Source organism: Mobula hypostoma, chromosome 16, assembly GCF_963921235.1.
Source record: "Mobula hypostoma chromosome 16, sMobHyp1.1, whole genome shotgun sequence".
NCBI classification, from domain to species: domain Eukaryota; kingdom Metazoa; phylum Chordata; class Chondrichthyes; order Myliobatiformes; family Myliobatidae; genus Mobula; species Mobula hypostoma.
Window position 1 is genome coordinate 56,699,299 of NC_086112.1, and position 18,619 is coordinate 56,717,917.

The 18,619-nt window shown below is 37.6% G+C and overlaps 1 protein-coding gene across 7 annotated transcripts in view; it reads right to left on the minus strand.

Annotated features, from left to right (window-relative positions):
* Positions 1-18,619, minus strand: part of rfx3 (regulatory factor X, 3 (influences HLA class II expression)) — a 334,648-nt gene that overhangs the window by 139,231 nt on the left and 176,798 nt on the right. For all 7 annotated transcript variants that reach the window (XM_063068987.1, XM_063068991.1, XM_063068989.1 and 4 more), the window contains 2 exons: positions 10,272-10,396; positions 1,574-1,653 (listed from right to left, as the gene is read on the minus strand). In XM_063068987.1, the coding sequence (XP_062925057.1) occupies positions 1,574-1,653; positions 10,272-10,388 (197 nt within the window). In that variant the 5' untranslated portion in view covers positions 10,389-10,396. The remainder of the gene's footprint in view (positions 1-1,573; positions 1,654-10,271; positions 10,397-18,619) is intronic.

Below are 18,619 nucleotides of genomic sequence, written 5' to 3' on the forward strand. Positions count from 1 at the left end.
TGGTTTTGATACATCTACCTCTTGATATGTCTGGGTGTCAGGAGGCCGCAATAAAAAGGTTAAATATAATTAATTGGTCATGCTACTTCCTGGTCTATACAGGTAGATATCCACTTAACAATGATATCAATCCTACTGAAGATGCAAAATGCGGGAGCTCTTAGCCCAATGCCACCTTCTTCTTGTGACCATAGTATTTTGTGGGATCAACAATAATTCTATCTCATCAAACCACTGAATAGCATTCAATACAAGTAAACCTAGATCCTAACTTAGTTTCTGATCATTCTGAGAGAAGACACTGAGGATGGCTTGATGGACAACCAAGTCATCGATAATAGTTTATACAAAGAATTTTAAAGCTATCCCTTCCATAATTTACCCCCTTCTTTCTATTTTTAGAGCAACCATCACTTCAGGTATTTTGTTCATTCTTTCTAAGATGAGGAGTACTCATGTATTCCAAGTGAAATGTGATAATAATTTTTTGTCAATCAAGAAATTTTACTGGGCTCCGTCTGTCCATAATATAATTTCATCTGATTAGTGTAGCTCTCTTGGCAGCATTCCTTTTGGAGAATTCGAAATGACCATAGACCGACTTGTTCCAGGGGTAACCACTATTGATCATAGCTGAATTATCAACACTGGATCAGAAAATAGTACTATACCTTTACTTTTTTGATTTTGTCTCCCCTGGCATCAATTCACAATCTTCAGTTCCTGCCAGCTGGTAACCACTTCTTTTAGGTCCCAATCACTGGCTTGTCCCATCCTTGACTCAAATTCTCAATAAGGAACCCCCTGCCCTTCTCAGCAACCCACCTTCCTGGATGAATTGACTCAGACCCCAATCAATGTCAGTCCCTTCTCCCCACTGACTAAGCCTCAGTCAGGGCAGCACATTGCTGTTACAGTAAACTGCACGGTTCCCTTAAGCAGTACTCAAGGTACTTGACAGACTAAGTCACTGGCATTTCAATGCAACATCCATTTAGAACATTCATTTATGTAAATATTTAATATTGTAACCATGTTTTCAGTCTCTAAGTGAAAACTGCCTTTTGGTCATTTATAAGTCTAATTATTACCCAGCTGCACTTTATAAGCTGTTACCTTTGATGTTGTCTGCTAATATTTTCTCATATTTTTCCACCACATTTTCTGTTCCTAATGGTATTTCCCAAATCCTTTTTGGTCACTAACTGCATTTTGCTCCTGACATTTGTTGTTTGTCTCCTTTTTCTGTTTCACTTGACTTTAACTTCCTTTGTCATTAACGCTTTAGCTTCAGATGCTCTTTATCTTATTCCTTCAAAGCAATGTACATATTTTGTATCTGATCTCTTTCTTCCCTGAATAGTGTACATTATAGCTTTACTGGTTCATCATCTGCTCCAGCCCATACAAGATAGTTGACTAATTAAAACAAAAGGTAGACTCAGAAAAGAGAAATGAAGCTGCTAACGAAGCCTTTGGCAATAGCGTAAAATAAGCAATAGCTAATTGGCAGTCTGCTTAACACCTCCTCTATTTTCATTTCCTTTGACTTCAACATCAGAAGGTGACTCACATAGTTCCATTGGTATAAACAGCATCACTCCCTTCCACATATTGCACCTGTGTTGGGTAGACATGCTGCACCTGCTGTACCTGAAAAATAAAAGAGGGTTTAATTATTTTTGTAACACTTTAAACATGTTGGTTTTGTTTTCAATGGCAAAGCTTCACAAGTTCACTTAAACAATTGAATAATTCCTGCCGTACAGCTTCCTAATGTTCACTGCTATCAAATGATCAAGGTGATATTGTGACATCATCAAACAGGCTGAATGGTCAATCATATTTAAGAATTTTACAGTGAACAAGAAAGAAGGAAAAACACAACTTTTAGCCAATATTATAACAGAAAAAAAGATTATAAGCTATAGACGAGCTAAATTTGGAATCTATCAAATGTAAACATGTATTTAATGAAACACCACTACCTGAAGGGATTACAATACATTATAACAGTTAGTTATTTCTAGGCCCACAGAAATTACTAATCATGCCTTTGTTCACCATTTAAAACTCACATATTCCACAATGAATAATTTGTCAATACTGAAATTGCCATCATTCCACTAGTGGAGGAGGTTTCAAAAAGACAACATTCTGTGGAGGAGCACCAAATTGCTAAGAGCAATTTTGGGATTTCTGCCCCAAAATATGCCTGTGCAGAAACCACAAAGCTTCTGTCAGCTTCAAAATATAATAACGCAAGCCTTCATGTATGCTCAACATTTCTGCTCAATATGAGACTAATTTACAGTTATTCTTCAATTTACCACAATTTTCTATTATGCTACGTACTTCACTGTTGTTTATTATTTAAAATTTTCTTAAATATTTAGGTGCATTTCTGATTCAGAAGCTCAAAAATCCACTTGGCTGGCCTGCAGGTCTTGAATAATTTAATTACCAATGGCTGGTTGAAGATAATCATGTACCATGTTTTTCCTAACACTCAGTCCAAATTTATGCTGACCTTCATTGAATATTGCTACTTCTGCACATTTCTCACTATTGATTCATTTGGATTCCAAAGATGAAATTGTAAGGAGAAATTGCATAAACTAGCTCTGTATTCACTACGATTTTGTTTATGAATCCTTCAATTTTTTGATGAGGTTATGCTCTGGGAAAATGATGCGTTAAACAAAAACTCAATCTCAAAAGGCATTCCTGTTAATTTCAAATCTGGTTATGTTCGAGAGCTCAAGAATTTTGTTAAATACCCCTATTCAGTTAAAAATAGTTCCACACGATTATTTGAAATAATAAACTATTTCATTAGCAATTAAACGTGACCAACCTCTGGTTGAAAATGTTACCCCTCAGGTTTCTTTTAGAACTTCCCCCACTGATGTTAAACCTATGTTCAAGTTCAAAGTAAAATCACTATCGAAGTTATCTTGCGGGCAAACTCAGCAAATCCAGAACCCATTAGAATCAATGAAAGCTTGCAGTCAACAGGGTGGACAAATAACCAATGTGCAAAAGGCAACAAACTGTAAATACAAAAGATAAAACTAACAATAATAAATAAATAAATATCAAAAACATGAGATGAAGAGTCCTTGAAGGTGAGTCCATAGGTTGTGGGAACAGTTCAGTGATGGGGCAAGCAAAGTTGATTGAAGTTATCCACACTGTTGCAAGAGCCTGATGGTTGACGGGTAATAACTGTTCCTAAACCTGGTAGTGTGGATGCTGAGGCTCTGTAGTTTCTTCTGATGACAGCAGCAAGAAGGGAGCATGATGAAGGTTCCTGAAGATGGATGCTGCTTCTCTGTGGCAGCACTCCGTGTAGATGTACTCAGTGGAGGGGAGGGCTTTACCCGTGATGGATGGGCTGTATCCACTACTTTTTGAAGGATTTTCCATTCAAGGGCATTGGGTTTCCACATACCAGGATGTGATGCAGCCAGCCAATATATTCTGCACCATACATCTATAGAGGTTTATCAAAGTGTTAGATGTCGTGCCGTATCTTCGCAAACTTCTAAAGGAAGTAAAGGCGCTATTGTGTTTTTTTCGTAATTGCACTTACATGCTGGGCCCAGGACAGGTGTCAGGAAGAGTACAGTCATGGTGCTGAGGAAGGCAAATATAATCTTAGCATTCATTTCAAGAGGATTAGAATATAAAAGCAAGGATGTAACGCTGAGGCTTTACAAGGCACTGGTGAGGCCTCTTCTGGAGTATCATGAGCAGTATTGGGCCCCTTATTTAAGAAAGGATGTGCTGACATTGGAAAGGGTCAGAGGAGATTCAGAGGAATGATTCTGGGAATGGAAGGGTTATCGCATGAGGGGTGTTTGAAGGCTCTGGGCCTGTACTTGTTGGAATTTAGAAGGATGAGGGGGAATCTCATTGACACCAATGGAATATTGAAAGGCCAATGTAGAGTGGATGCGGAAAGGATGTTTTTCATCGTGGGTTGTAAATTGGGGGGAGCCTAGGAGCAGAGGACACAGCCTCAGAACAGAGGGACATCCATTTAGTACAGAGAAGAGCAGCAATTTCTTTAGCCACAGAATTCACTGCCATCGACGGTTGTGGAGGCCAGGTCATTGGGTGTATTTAAGGTGGAGGTTGATAGGTTCTTGATTTGTCAGGGTATAAAAGGTTACAGGGCAAAGACAGGGAAAAGGGGTTGGGAGGGAAAATGGATCAGCCATGATAAGATGGCAGAGCTGACTTGATGGGCCAAATGGCTCAATTCTGCTCCTATATTTTATGGCCTTTATAATTTGTTACTTAGTTCAGCGGTCCCCAACCACCGGGCCGCGAGGAAACGGTATGATTTGGCGATATGAGTCAGCTGCACCTTTCCTCATTCCCTGTCACACCCACTGTTGAGCTTGAACGCACGCGAGGTCATTAGCCGTGCGTCATCCATGTCAGCGTGGGAAGGAGATCAACTCCTCGCGCTTGCAAATGATGGCGGGCTGAAAAGTATGTTTGACATAACATCTCTGCCGGCATTCCGGATCAAAGTCAAAGCTAAATATCCTGAGACAGCCATGAAAGCACTGAAAACGTTGCTTCCATTTCCAACATTTCCTGCGAAGTGGAGTTTTCTGCGATGAATGCAACAAGAACTAAATTGCGGAATAGACTGGACATAAGGAACCCCCTTCGAGTATCGCTGTCTCCCATCACCCCTCGATAGCACCGTCTTGTTGCAGGAAAACAAGCCCAGAGCTGCCAGTGATTCAGTGATATTGGTGTGTTGTAATGATTTTATATGTTCATACGGGGAAAATATGTGCCGTGTGTTTAATATCCAAACGTTACTTAAAATGTTATGATGCTATTGACTTACTTATATAACCATATAACAATTACAGCACGGAAAACAGGCCATCTCGGCCCTTCTAGTCCGTGCCGAACGCTACCCTAACCTAGTCCCACCGACCTGCACTCAGCCCATAACCCTCCATTCCTTTCCTGTCCATATACCTATCCAATTTTTCTTTAAGTGATAATATTGAACCTGCCTCTACCACTTCTACTGGAAGTTCGTTCAACACTTACTTCAAGCTCCCCTGATAATTGACTTACCACTATATTAATGCGAGGAAAATATGCGCTGTGTGTTTAATATTAGATTCGTTAGATAAACCCTTTTAGAAACGAAATTGAGTGTATTAGCCATTTATCACCTGTATTCCGGTCATGATTAATTCCCCCCCACCCCCCGAACAGAATCGCCAAAAATCAGCAGGTCCAGGCATGCGCAGGTCACGCATGCGCACTGGTGCCCACTAAGACTTCATGGTCATTGTAGTCTTTCTCTGGGTAAACAACGTATTTGACTGCCACTCTTGTCCATTGGGAACCCTACTACCCCCCCCCCCGCCCCCCCCCCGGTCGGCCGGACCGCAAGAATATTGTCAGTATTAAACCGGTCCGCAGTGCAAAAAAGGTTGGGGACCCCTGACTTAGTTAATCAGTAGTTTGTCTACTTCATACCTTTTTAACTATATCCATGAAACTTGAACTAATTGGGCAGATGCTTAAATGGGCCAAAAAATATACTGACCCAACATGTCTCAGTTAACCAGCCTCCACTACATTTAATGGATGGCCTTGACCAAAGGTGTAAGATAATGTCTCTGGGAAAAGGGGGAAAGCTGTTTATACAGCTAGATCAGTGATCAGGCACAATCTCATTGAGCTGTGGAACTAAGTCCATGGTTTCAACAGCCTCCTGTATAGGTTCTGAGGTAAGGGGAGCCAGGCTAGTAGAGGAAAACTTCAGGAGTTAGAGCGTAAAGTAGCTCCAAGTCAGGGAATATGTAGAAGAAAGTTTTGTGGTGTCAGTGGGTTAACAGAGAGACGTTGTTCATAAAAGAGTTTGAGACAGACAACCTTAGAATGAAAATGGCTGGCCCTGCAATCTCCAGTTAACTTGCACATACCTATCGCAGTCTGCCAACTTCATGGTCCTTATTTATTAAAATCATTTCAACAACCAACAGTACTAATGTTAAGTTTTGAAAATTCAAAACATTAAACTAGTTCAAAGAAACGACAGGAGTCCGAAAAATGAGGGTCTAGCTTTGTCTCTACTTTAAGTGAGGCACGCAAGTATCACATGGTAACGTGATGGAGCATGCAACTAATGTATTTTTACATATAATCCGTAATGAATCATTTAAATGACCAAGAATGCTTAATGAAACCATGTTTTTTATACACACACACACACGGTTACTCAAATATTATTGAAAAATCAAATAAACAACAACTAATTGCACCATTCATTAGCAAGATCCTGAATGTCACCATCAAATTAAATGTAGCCTGCACCTGCTTTCCGTGCTTTGTTGTTAAAAGAGAGTAGTTACTCAAGAAAGAGCAGATGCATGTTTTAAAACACTTCATCAGAAGTTACGGTGGTAAAATTCACACGTTGCTCATATTTCCTCCAAGCACACATTCAGGTGACACTCAGAGTTGACAGGACAAGCGTCCGTGCTTGGAACACAGGAGGACCTGAATGCATTGAATTTCTGCAAAAACAAATGCAAAAGTACAAATGTAAAAGCTTGAGCCTTGACGTTGAGCATCATTTAAGTTGGATTCTGCTGTCAATGGCACACAAGAGGAAAGGCTGATGGGGAAGACGGTATCTCTCCAGACTTTTACCATTTCAGGCTATTGGTCTGAATTTATATTCAAATATGATCGCACATCCCTCCTCATTATTGGTAGGCTCTACAGGTGGCGCTACCTCAGGAAGGCAACATCTATCATCAAAGATTGGAATTGGAATTGGTTTATTATGGTCACATGCACCGAGATACAGTGAAAAGCTCGTCTTGTGTACTATTCATAGAGGCCAAATTATACAGTGCATTGAAGCAGGGGTGGAAGTTGCAGCAAGGTAGGGATTAAGATAATGTCCAGCAAGGATGGTTTGCAGATTGTGCGCGGTCAGTCTAGGCAGGAAAGGTCTTTCAAAAACTTAGCTTTATTTAGCACAGCAGGGAAATGGAGCCATTGGCAAACGGAGACAAGAAGTGTAATGAAAAATGCAAGCCACACACCAATTGGGGGACAATTACTTTACCAACTTCAAAGTATCATCGGTTGTTAGCATGTAGTTTTTATTAACATTTAACACCTGTATTGTGAATGGCGATTGATCTCGCAAATAAGAAATATGAACATACAATTTGACCAAATGGTCAATACCCGTAACTGCTAGTCAATTCTGTATAAAAAAGGCATTTCTCTGTTCAGATTTCAGAACAGTATGGTGACTGAGGCCATGTTATTTTCTTTGTACACAAATAAATAAAATGTAGTTGAGGAACGAGTGAGAATCTTCAGAGTTCAGTAAATCGGTGACAACAGTTGAACAAAATAAAACAATAACAGAAGACAGCATAAAATGTCACAGCTACCAAGAGTCGAATACAGGTAAACAATAAGGAGCAAGATCATAATGAGGCAGGTTGAGGTTAAAAGTCCATCTTATCATAATAGGGATCCATTCAAAGTCTTATAACAGTGTATAGAAGCTGCCTTTCAGCTTGGTGATATGCGCTTTCAGACTTTTGTATCTTCTGCCCGATGGAAGAAGGGAGAGGAATGAATAACTGGGGAGGGTGGGGTGTTTGATTATGTTGGCTGCTTTACTGAGGCAGTGAGAAGCTAAGAGAGAGCTGGAGGAGAGGAGTCTGGTTTCTGTGACGTGTTGAGCTATGTCCACAACTCTGAAGTTGCTTGCAGTCATGTGCAGAGCAATTGCCATACCAAGCTGTTACACACCCAGATTAGATGCTGTCTATGGTGCATCGATAAAAATTGGTAATGGTCGACGGGTCATATGCAATTTCTTACTGTCTATTGGTCAAGATGTCAAGGATCTATTTGGTGATAATGGTGTGCATGGAATGGGCTGCTGGCGGCAGTGGTGGAGGTGGAAATGATAGGCTCTTTTAAGAGACTCCTGGATGGATACATGGAGCTTAGAAAAATAGAGGGCTATGGGTAAGCCTAGGTACTTCTAAGGTCAGGACATGTTCGGCACAACTTTGTGGGCTGAAGGGCCTGTATTGTCCTGTAGGTTTTCTATGTTTCTATTTTCTATAACTTCTAACCCTGCAAGCTATGCCAGTTTTTTTAAAGCTACTATTGGACAGGAGCATAGGTATTATGTGGCCTGAAATCCCACACCACCAGGTTCCAGAACAGCTACTTCCCTGTAATCATTCGAAGATTTCACACGTCACTGAAAACATGCTAACATCAAACTGCCAGTTTTACTAAGTAGCAAAACCCTAATCACCAGTTTAGTAACATTATGACCACTTTGCACTAAAATGGAATTTTGCTTTTATTGTGTTCTAATTGTGTTTTCTTGTAAATGCTGTATCTAATTTACATTTAATTTCTGTTTTTCTCATAAATGCTGCTTATGTGATGCTAGATGCCTGTGATGCTGCAACCAGTAAGTTTTTATTGCACCTGTGCATACATGTATGTGTGCATATGACAATAAACTCGACTTTGACTTTTTATAGTCAATTCTCAAACTTAGCACAAGGCAATTGTTATGGCTCCAAAACAAGGGAGTCTGGACCAATGATTAAAACCTACAGGCAGACATTGTTAATTACAATTCAAAAGCTAATACAGTGGCTCTTTCTTCAAAGTTTAGACCAATCACCAGAGCATCCATTTGCCAAGTACAGTAAAGCTGTTGATAACCTCATCAAGAACTCAGAGACCATCTTCTAGTGTTTTCTTAACTCAACAACCACAAAGGTTACTGAAATGATTGATAGCAGGCAACATTATTGAAAGCACATCTTGATTCTAAAACTGCCCCATCTTCTTCATTGCAACTGGCATTTCACCTTTTGTTGACAAAGAATAATCATCAGTGAAGCAACTGGTGGGTACATTGACAGTGCAATCAAGCAGCAGTCATCAACAATAATTTGCTCGCCATAACATAGTTTGGATTTCACTCAGCTTCAAGGCCTGCCATGGTGTTGAACAAAAGAACTGAATTCCAAATATCAGATGAGAAAAGCATCAAGGGTGTATTTACTAAGTGTAGCATTAAGTCACCCTGAAGTCAACGGTCAACAAGGGACTCCAATGATTGGAATCGTACTTCCATAAAGGAAGGTAGTCGTTATTGAATGTCAATCATCTCAGCTCCATTCTCCAAGGCTGCAGACAGAAGTGCAATGGAATATTCTCCACTTTTCTTGTTGGTGCAGCTCAAGAAATCTGATGCCACCCAGAACAAATCATTACCCTAAACAGACACCCTGTTAATTAACCTACGTATCCATTTCCTCCACCAGTGGCACATAGAGACTGCTGTGTACAATTTGTGAAAGAAACTGGTGTTATTCACTAAGGCTACTCGTTAATGTTCTGACACACACACACACACACACACACACACTCTCACATTTTAAAAAAAGTTAATAAATGCAAACCTATTTCCAAGATTAAATGTAACTACTACCCTTCCAAAGAAGTTTGTGTCTGGTGATCCAGTGCTAACTACACAAGCAAAGACTTTACATTTCACTGAAGATATGCCAACATCAAATTGCCAGTAATGTCAAAGTATTTCTCTGAGTGGCAGTTGTAAACAAAACTATGACTATCACCCAGTAATTGAGGGGAAGTAATTTTCAGAAATTTAGGGTAAGTGATTGTGACACCCCATCAGACTGGAGACTACATAATACTCTGCCTTTCTTAGAGTTCACGGTGACATTGCAAATATATATTCCCTCTTCACAAGAGCACCAGATGAATGTAAAGGAAGAAAGTGGATTTCAACAGATGGTTCTCTGATTAATTCTCAAAGTTATTTGGCAGAATGCTCCATCACTAGAACAGTCAAACAAGCACCAAGATCTTGCTTAATTGGTGGTGAAAACATAGACAGAGCCTAAACAATGCTGCACATAGGCCAAAAGGCTGTAACAATAGGAATGAGCTGGCCAGCTACCCAATTCTGGAATAACTCTTTGCCATGGGAATCTGGAGGGGGATGCATAGTCTTTGTCAGGGTTAATTCCATATAGCTGTGTAAAACAGCCTTCTGTTCCAAGGAGCTGTTTGGGATATATTGAGACAAACTTTCAATTTCTGTTAGAAGATTATCAATTATCTTAAAAACAAACAGTGAAAAGAGAAAGAGAAAACCGTTTCATTGAAAAACCAGCTGAATGACTGACCTGCTGCTGAACTGGAACCTGTTGTACCACCTGGGCCTGCACCGCCTGCTGTCCTGCCACCGAGGTCTGCAATGTCACTGTTGAAGTGGTGTCTGAACCAGCCTCAGAAGTCTGCATATTGGGCTCTAAAGAAACACAAGGGAGAAGTAAGCTGTATTCTTTTAAACGCTGAATTCTCAACATGAGCAGGAATAAACCCTGATGTCAAGTTGGTATTCTAACCGGAAAGAAAAAGATGGCAATATACCACATAATTTAGATTGTCATTGATACAGATTGATGGTGCTGCTGTCCACTTCTGCAAACTCCAGTCCATTATTCAACCTTGTATCAAACTGAATGAGCACAAAAATCCCAGCCTGGTGAACCAGTAGACTAACATATTGCATATTGACCAACACTGGTCCACTGCAGGGGATATGCATTGAAATTAATGAGCTAATTGCAAACAGCAGTTAAAATGAAGGTGTATATCAGCCAAACTGAACTGCCGCACAAAAACCATGTTAGAATTTGTGCTGCCATTAAGGTACAAATGTAGGGGGTGATTTCTGTGAAAGCTTTCATTATACCTCTGAAATTCAATCAAAGATTTTCAAACAGATGCATTAACAATGAAACCAACCTATAACCTTTTCACTATTTCCAGAAAATAACACAAAGGAACGCAAAATCTCAAAAACATTGTTGACCATAAACAAAAATTTGCCTTGTATTAAAGTATTTAGAAAACTATCAAAGGATAATTCTGAAAACAAAAACAGTGTCTATAAAAAGTATTCACCCCCCATCCCTTGGAAGTTTTCCTGTTTCATTGATTTACAACACTGAATTACCATGGATTTAATTTGGCTTTTTTGACACTAATCAACAGAAAAAGACTTATGTCAAAATGAAAACAGATCTCTACAAAGTGATCTAAATTAATTACAAACATAAAACACAAAATAATTGATTGCATAAGTATTCACCTCCTTTAATATGACACAACAAATCTTCACTGGTGCAGCTAATTGGTTTTAGAAGTCATATAATTAGTTAAATAGAGATCTGTTTTTGGAGACCTATGTGCGGTGAAGGTGCTTCAATTGATTATAGTAAAAATACATCTGTACCTAGAAGGTCCAACGGCTGGTGAGCCAGTATTCTGGCAAAAACTACACCACAAAGACAAAAAAACACTCCAAGCAACTCCATAAAAAGTTATTGAAAAGCACAAGGCAGGAGATGGATTCAACAAAATTTCCAAGTTATTGAATATCCTTTGTAGTACAGTTAAGTCAATCATCAAGAAATGGAAAGAATATGGCACAGCTGTAAATCTGCCTCGAGCAGGCTGTCCTCAAAAACTGAGTGACCGTGCAAGAAGAGGACTAGTGAGGGAGGCCACCAAGAGACCTATGACAACACTAGAGGGGTTACAAGCTTCAGTGGCTGAGATGGGAGAGACTGCACATACAACAACAGTTGCCTAGGTGCTTCACCTGTTGAAAAAACTCACATGAAATCTCAGCTAGAGTTTGCCAGAAGGCATATGGGAGCTCTGAAGACTGATGGAAGAAGGCGCTATGGTCTTATGAAACCAAAATTGAGCTTTTTGGCCATCACTGCACATAATCGAAAACACACTATCCCTACCATGAAGTATGCTGGTGGCTGCATCATGCTGTGGGGATGTTTCACTGCAACAGGCCTTGGAAGGCTTGTGAAAGTAGAGGGTAAAATAAATGCAGCAAAATACAGGGAAATCCTGGAGGAAAACCTGATGCAGTCTGCAAAAGAACTTTGACTTGGGAGAAGATTTGTTTGCCAGCAAGACAATGACCCCAAACATAAAGCCAAAGTTACACAGGAATAGCTTAAAAACAACAACATTAATGTCCTGGAGTGGCCAAGTCTAAGTTCAGCCCTTAATCCAATGGAGTATTTGTGGCTGGACTTGAAAAGGGCTGTTCACTCACAATCCCCGTGCAATCTGATCGGGCTTGAGCAGTTTTGTAAAGAAGAATGGGGAAAAATTGCAGAGTTCAGATGTGAAAAGCTGATAGAGACTTATCCACACAGACTCAAGGCTGTAATTGCTGCCAAAGGTGGATCTACTAAACACTGGCTTGAAAGGGATGAATACTTATGCAATCAATTATTTTGTAATTTATATTTGTAATTAATTTAGATATGCTTTCATTTTGACACAAAGGAGTCTTTTCTGTTGATCAGTGTCAAAAAAGCCAAATTAAATCCACTGTGATTTAATGCCGTAAAACAATAAAATATGAAAACTTCCAAGGGGGTGAATACTTTTTAAGGGTACTGTACAAATATCTTAGGTATTTTCACTCAACACTTAATCAAGTTCATCAATATAACTGTCAAATTCTTAATATAATTACATTCACCAAGTTTTGCCCTGAGGGTTCATCTTTCTTGAGGTTTGGGATCCCAAATTCTGCTTCTTTTAATGGAGTTTCTATTTATTTCACTGCAGGACCTGAACAGCCAAGGTTTTGCCCAGTGCACAGTATTGTCCTAGGACTGTCATCCATCTGATCAGGTGATAAAATGACCATGATAAAAATGATCCACAAGTCTAGTCACAGAAAAGCATAATTTTTCCCATGGCGTTCTGATCAATTTCACCTCTCAATCAACACCATCATAAGAGGCTTTTAGACAGACACATGAATATGAAGGAAATGGAGGGATATGGATGATGCAGAAAAGGAGGGTATTTAGTATAAATCAGCATCAAGAGTGGCACAACATTGTGGGCTGAATGGCCTGTCCAACACTGTACTGTTCTATGTTCTACAGAGCCCAGCTGTATTCTGAGCAAATCAGCTGGTGGGAGCATTTGCAAATATTTTTAACCTCTTTCTACTCCGATCTGAGTTTTCCACCAGCTTTAAGACCACTATCACCCAGTTATCTGAGAAAAATAAGATAACATGCCTTGGTGATTATCACTCAGTGGCTCTGGCATCCACCATCACAAAGTGCTTTGAGAGGCTGGACACATCATCTCTAGCCTCCCAGACAACCTCTACCCCTGCAACTCGCCTACCACCAGTACAGGTCCACATCAGACACCAGCGTTGAACTCTTGTTTATTGATTAAAGTTCCAGCTTCAAGACTACTTTTCCAAGCAAATTTGTCTCCAGATTCCAAGACATTGGACTCAACATTTTACTTTGTTTCTGGATACTTGACTTCCTGGCCATCAGAATGCAACCAGTAAGGAATGGCAGCAACACATTACTCTGACCAGTCACTACACAAGGTTGTGTCCTCAGCCCCCTACTCTACTCCTTGTACACCCAATTTCTGCTCTAACTCCATCTATAGATTTATAGATGATATCACTGTCGGCTGCATCTCAAATAACAATGTCGGAGTACATGAATGAGATAGACAGCCTAATGGCATGGTGTCATGACAACAATCTTTTCCTTAACATCAGCGAAACAAAAGAAACGATCATTGACTTCATAAAGGTGGGGTGTATACATGTTCCTGTTTGCTGAGGCCAACAGAGTTAAGAACTTTATATTCCTAGGATCGGACATCATTATTTGTCTGTCCTGGTGCAACTACATAGATGTCATGGTCAAGAAAACATATTAGTGCCTCTACTTCCTCAGAAGGTTAGAAAATTATGGGATGCTCCCTTTGACCCTTACCAATTTTATAGATGCACCATAGAAAGCATCCTATCTGGATACATCACAGATTGATAAGGCAACAGCTCTGCTGGGACCAAAAGAAAATGCAGAGAGTTGTGAACACATCTCTGCATGTCACAGAAACTGGCTTCCCTCGTCTCAGAAATGTAGCCAACAGAGTAAAACACCCTACCACCTTGAACATTTTCTCTTCTTGCCCCTCCTATCTTCCAGAAGATACAAAAGTCTGAAAACAGCTGCCATCAGGCTCAAGGAAAGCTTCTATCCAACTATTATAAGACTATTGAATGGTCCTCTAATATGATAAAATAGATAAACCTGACGATTCACCTTGTTTTGGCCTTGCACCTTATTGTCTGCCTGTACTGCAGTTTCTTTGTAACAGTTCCATTTTATCTGTATCTGTTATTGTTTTCCTTTTAGCATCTCAGTGCACTGATGTGACAAAATGATCTGTATGAATGACAAGCAAAATTAAGTTTTTCCACATGTGAATACAATAATACCACCTTAATTTACAATCTAATCAACTAGTAACTCAGCTCATTCCCTTTTTTGTAGGGATTTAACTGTGTGCTAAATTTGTTGACATGTTAGTTAACATTCCTATGCTTGCAATGTATTTTTGGGCGCCTATACTAAAGACAAAGCACAAAACAAATTCAAAATCTTTCTCCTGCATCTAGATGCTGCTCCTGCCCTCTTTTACAATTACAATCTTCTCTCCTTTTTTTTATAATATAATTTTTATTGAGTTTTCAAAAAGAATACATGAAAAGGTAAAATCTACCCTCCCCCCTCCCCCCCCCATATATAGACCTACCTAAAAAGAAAGAAGAGAAAAAAAAAGAGCCGCCTGGGTATTGGAAGGTTTCCACATGCTCCATGGGATTCAAAATAAATTCGGTATAATTATTCGTTACTTTCCCCAAGGCACCAAGATCTTTATCGGAGCACTTAAATATGCCATCCTATCTTTTGTAAATAAGGGTGCCAAATATTCAAAAATGTTACATATTTATCTCTTAAATTATAAGTAATTTTTTCGAGTGGAATAGAACTAGCCATTTTATTATTCCAACGATCCATACTTAAATACGAATCAGATTTCCAAGTAACTGCTATAGTCTTCTTAGCTACTGCCAATGCAATTTTTATAAATTCTTTCTGATATTTATTCAATTTAAGTTTCGGTTTTATCCCTTCAATATCACCTAATAGAAATAATACAGGGTTATGTGGAAGTTGAGTTCCAGTAATTTGTTCCAATAAGACTCCTAAATTTATCCAAAAGGGTTGAATTTTAAAACAAGACCAAGTAGAATGTAAAAAAGTACCAATTTCTTGATTACACCGAAAGCATTTATCGGATAGATTTGAATTTAATCTATTTATTTTTTGTGGTGTAATATATAATTGGTGTAAAAAATTATATTGTACTAATCTAAGTTGAACATTTATTGTATTTGTCATACTGTCAAGACAGAGTCTTGACCAATTTGTTTCATCAATATTAATATTCAGATCTGTTTCCCATTTTTGCTTTGACGTATGGATTCCTTGTTTAATTGTCTGTTCTTGAATCAAATTATACATACAAGAAATAAATTTTTTTAATTTTCCCTTTTTGAATTAAAGTTTCAATTTCATTAGGTTTTGGCAAAAACATTGTTTGACCCAGCTTACCTTTTAAGTAAGCCCTTAATTGAAGGTAACAAAAGAAAGTATTATTTGATATTTTATATTTATCCTTTAGTTGATCAAATGACATCAATATACCTCGTTCATAACAATCTCCTATAAATTTAATCCCTTTTTGGTACCAATTATATAAAAGTAGATTGTCCATTGTAAAAGGAATAAGTCTGATTTGGAACAAAGGTCTCCTTGCTAATAGAGATTTCTGTGTTTCATTATCAACATTTATCTTATTCCATAGATCAATCAAATGTGTTAATATAGGAGATTCTTTCTTTTCCCGTATCAATTTAGATTCCCATTTATATATAAAATCTTCAGGTCTATTTTCTCCTATCTTGTCTAGTTCTATTTTAATCCATGCTGGTTTTCAATCATCGAAGAAAGATGCAATAAATCTAAGTTGATTTGCTTTATAATAATTTTTAAAGTTTGGAAGTTGTAACCCTCCTAACCCAAATTTACATGTCAATATTTCCAAAGATATTCTTGACATTTTACCTTTCCAAAGAAATTTTCTCACACATTTATTTAACTCTTGAAAAAATTTCTGTGGCAATTGTATTGTAATGTTTGAAACAAATACTGTAATCTAGGAAATATATTCATTTTTTACAACATTGACTCTACCTACTAATGTTATTGGTAATATCATCCATTTGTCAAGATCTTCTTGAATTTTTTTCAATAGTGGTAAATAATTAAATTTATATTCATTATCAAGTCTTATACCTAAATATTTTATACCATTTACCGGCCATCTAAATTGGGTTACTAATCGACATTGACTATAGTCTCCTTTAGTAAGAGGTAAAATTTCGCTTTTATCCCAATTTATTTTGTAACCTGATACCTTCCCATATTCATCCAATCTAGAAGATAATTTATGTAACGAATGTTGTGGATTTGTTAAATAGATCAAAACATCATTGGCAAAAAGATTAATTTTATATTCCTCCTGATTAACTCTAAAACCCATAATATCTGGATCAATTCTAATTAGTTCTGCTAATGGCTCTATCGCCAATACAAATAAAGCAGGTGATAGTGGACAACCTTGTCTAGTTGACCTTTTTAACTGGAATGGTGTTGAAATTTGAGAGTTTGTCACCACTTTAGCTTTAGGGTTAGAATTTAAAGTTTTAATCCAATTTATAAAAGATGTTCCTAACCCATATTTTTCTAGTACTTTAAATAAAAAATCCCATTCTAATCTATCAAATGCTTCTTCTGCATCCAAGGCTACTGCTATACTCTTCTCATCCCTTTTTTTGTGCCAAATGAATTATACTGAGTAGCCGGGTTACATTATCTGCCAATGGTCTATTTTTAATAAATCCTGTTTGATCCATATATATTAATTTTGGTAAATATTTAGATAATCTATTCGATAAAATTTTTGCTATTATTTTATAATCCGTATTCAATAGAGAAATAGGCCTGTATGATGTTGGTTTCATAGGGTCTCTGTCTTTTTTTGGCAATACTATTACAATCGCTGTTGAAAAAGATTCTGGGAGTTTAAGTGTTTTTTCTGCTTGACGTATTAGTTCCAAAAAGAGAGGAAATAATAAATCTTTAAATTTTTTATAAAATTCATCTCCTGAAGATTTATTACTTTGGAGTGATCCTAAAGCTTCTTCAACTTCTTTTAATGTAAAAGGCATATCTAATCCCTTCTGTTCTTCCAAATTCAATTTTGGAAGAGATACTTGTGATAAAAACCCTTCTATCTCATTAACATCATTTTGTGATTCTGATTGATATAATTCAGAATAGAAACTTATAAAGGTTTCATTTATTTCAAGAGGTTTATAAGATATTTTATTTGCCCCTGTTCTAATTGCATTTATTGTTTTGGAAGCTTGTTCTGTTTTCAACTGCCAGGCAAGAATTTTATGTGCTCTCTCACCTAACTCATAATACCTTTGCTTAGTTCTTATAATTGCTTTTTCCATTCTATATGTCTGAAGCGTATTATATTGTAACTTCTTATTGACAAGTTGCTTTCGTTTTTCTTCTGACATATATCTTTGAGATTCTTTTTCTAATTTTATAATCTCTTTTTCCAATTGATCTAGTTCTGCCATATATTCTTCCTTAATTTTAGACTTATAACTTATTATCTGGCCCCTAAGATATGCTTTCATCGCATCCCATAATATAAATTTATCATCCACTGAATGAAAATTTGTATCCAAAAAAAAATTGAATCTGCTTTTTCATAAAATCACAAAAATCTTGACGTTTTAATAATGTTGAATTAAATCTCCATCTATAAGCCACTTCTTCCTTATCAGCCATTATTATTGTCATTAATAAAGGGGAATAAAGTCTCCTCCAATTAATATTTTTTCATGTGCATCCACCAAATTCAAAAAAGCTTCTTGTATGAATTTTGCATCATTTTCGTTTGGTGCATAAATATTCATAAAATTCCATAGTTCAGAGAAAAGTTGACAATGCATAATCACATATCTCCCCGCAGAATCAGTTATTACATTTTGTATTCTAATTGGTAACGTTTTATTGATCAAAATTGCTACTCCCCTCGCTTTTGAATTAAATGAAGCCGCAACAACACTACCCACCCAATCTCTCTTTAGTTTCTGATGTTCTGTTTCTGTTAGGTGCGTTTCCTGTAAAAAAGCTAAATCTATCTTCATTTTCTTAATATGTGTTAAGATTCTTTTTCTTTTCACTGGTCCATTAAGCCCGTTAACATTAAAACTCAAAAAATTCAAAAAATTAGTCATTATTCTTAACAAAGTTACTCCAATCTAAAACATTACTTATCTTCTCAACTCTCATAGTTCCTTGGGGAATCTCTTTGAACTTCACCATGTTGCTATGTGCTTCCCTCCCAACCCTCCAGGCAAAAAGAAAAAAAAGATAGAAAGGATACAAAAAAAGAAAAAACAAAATACCCCCCCGCACTAATGTTGTGAATGAAAAGATACACAACACTA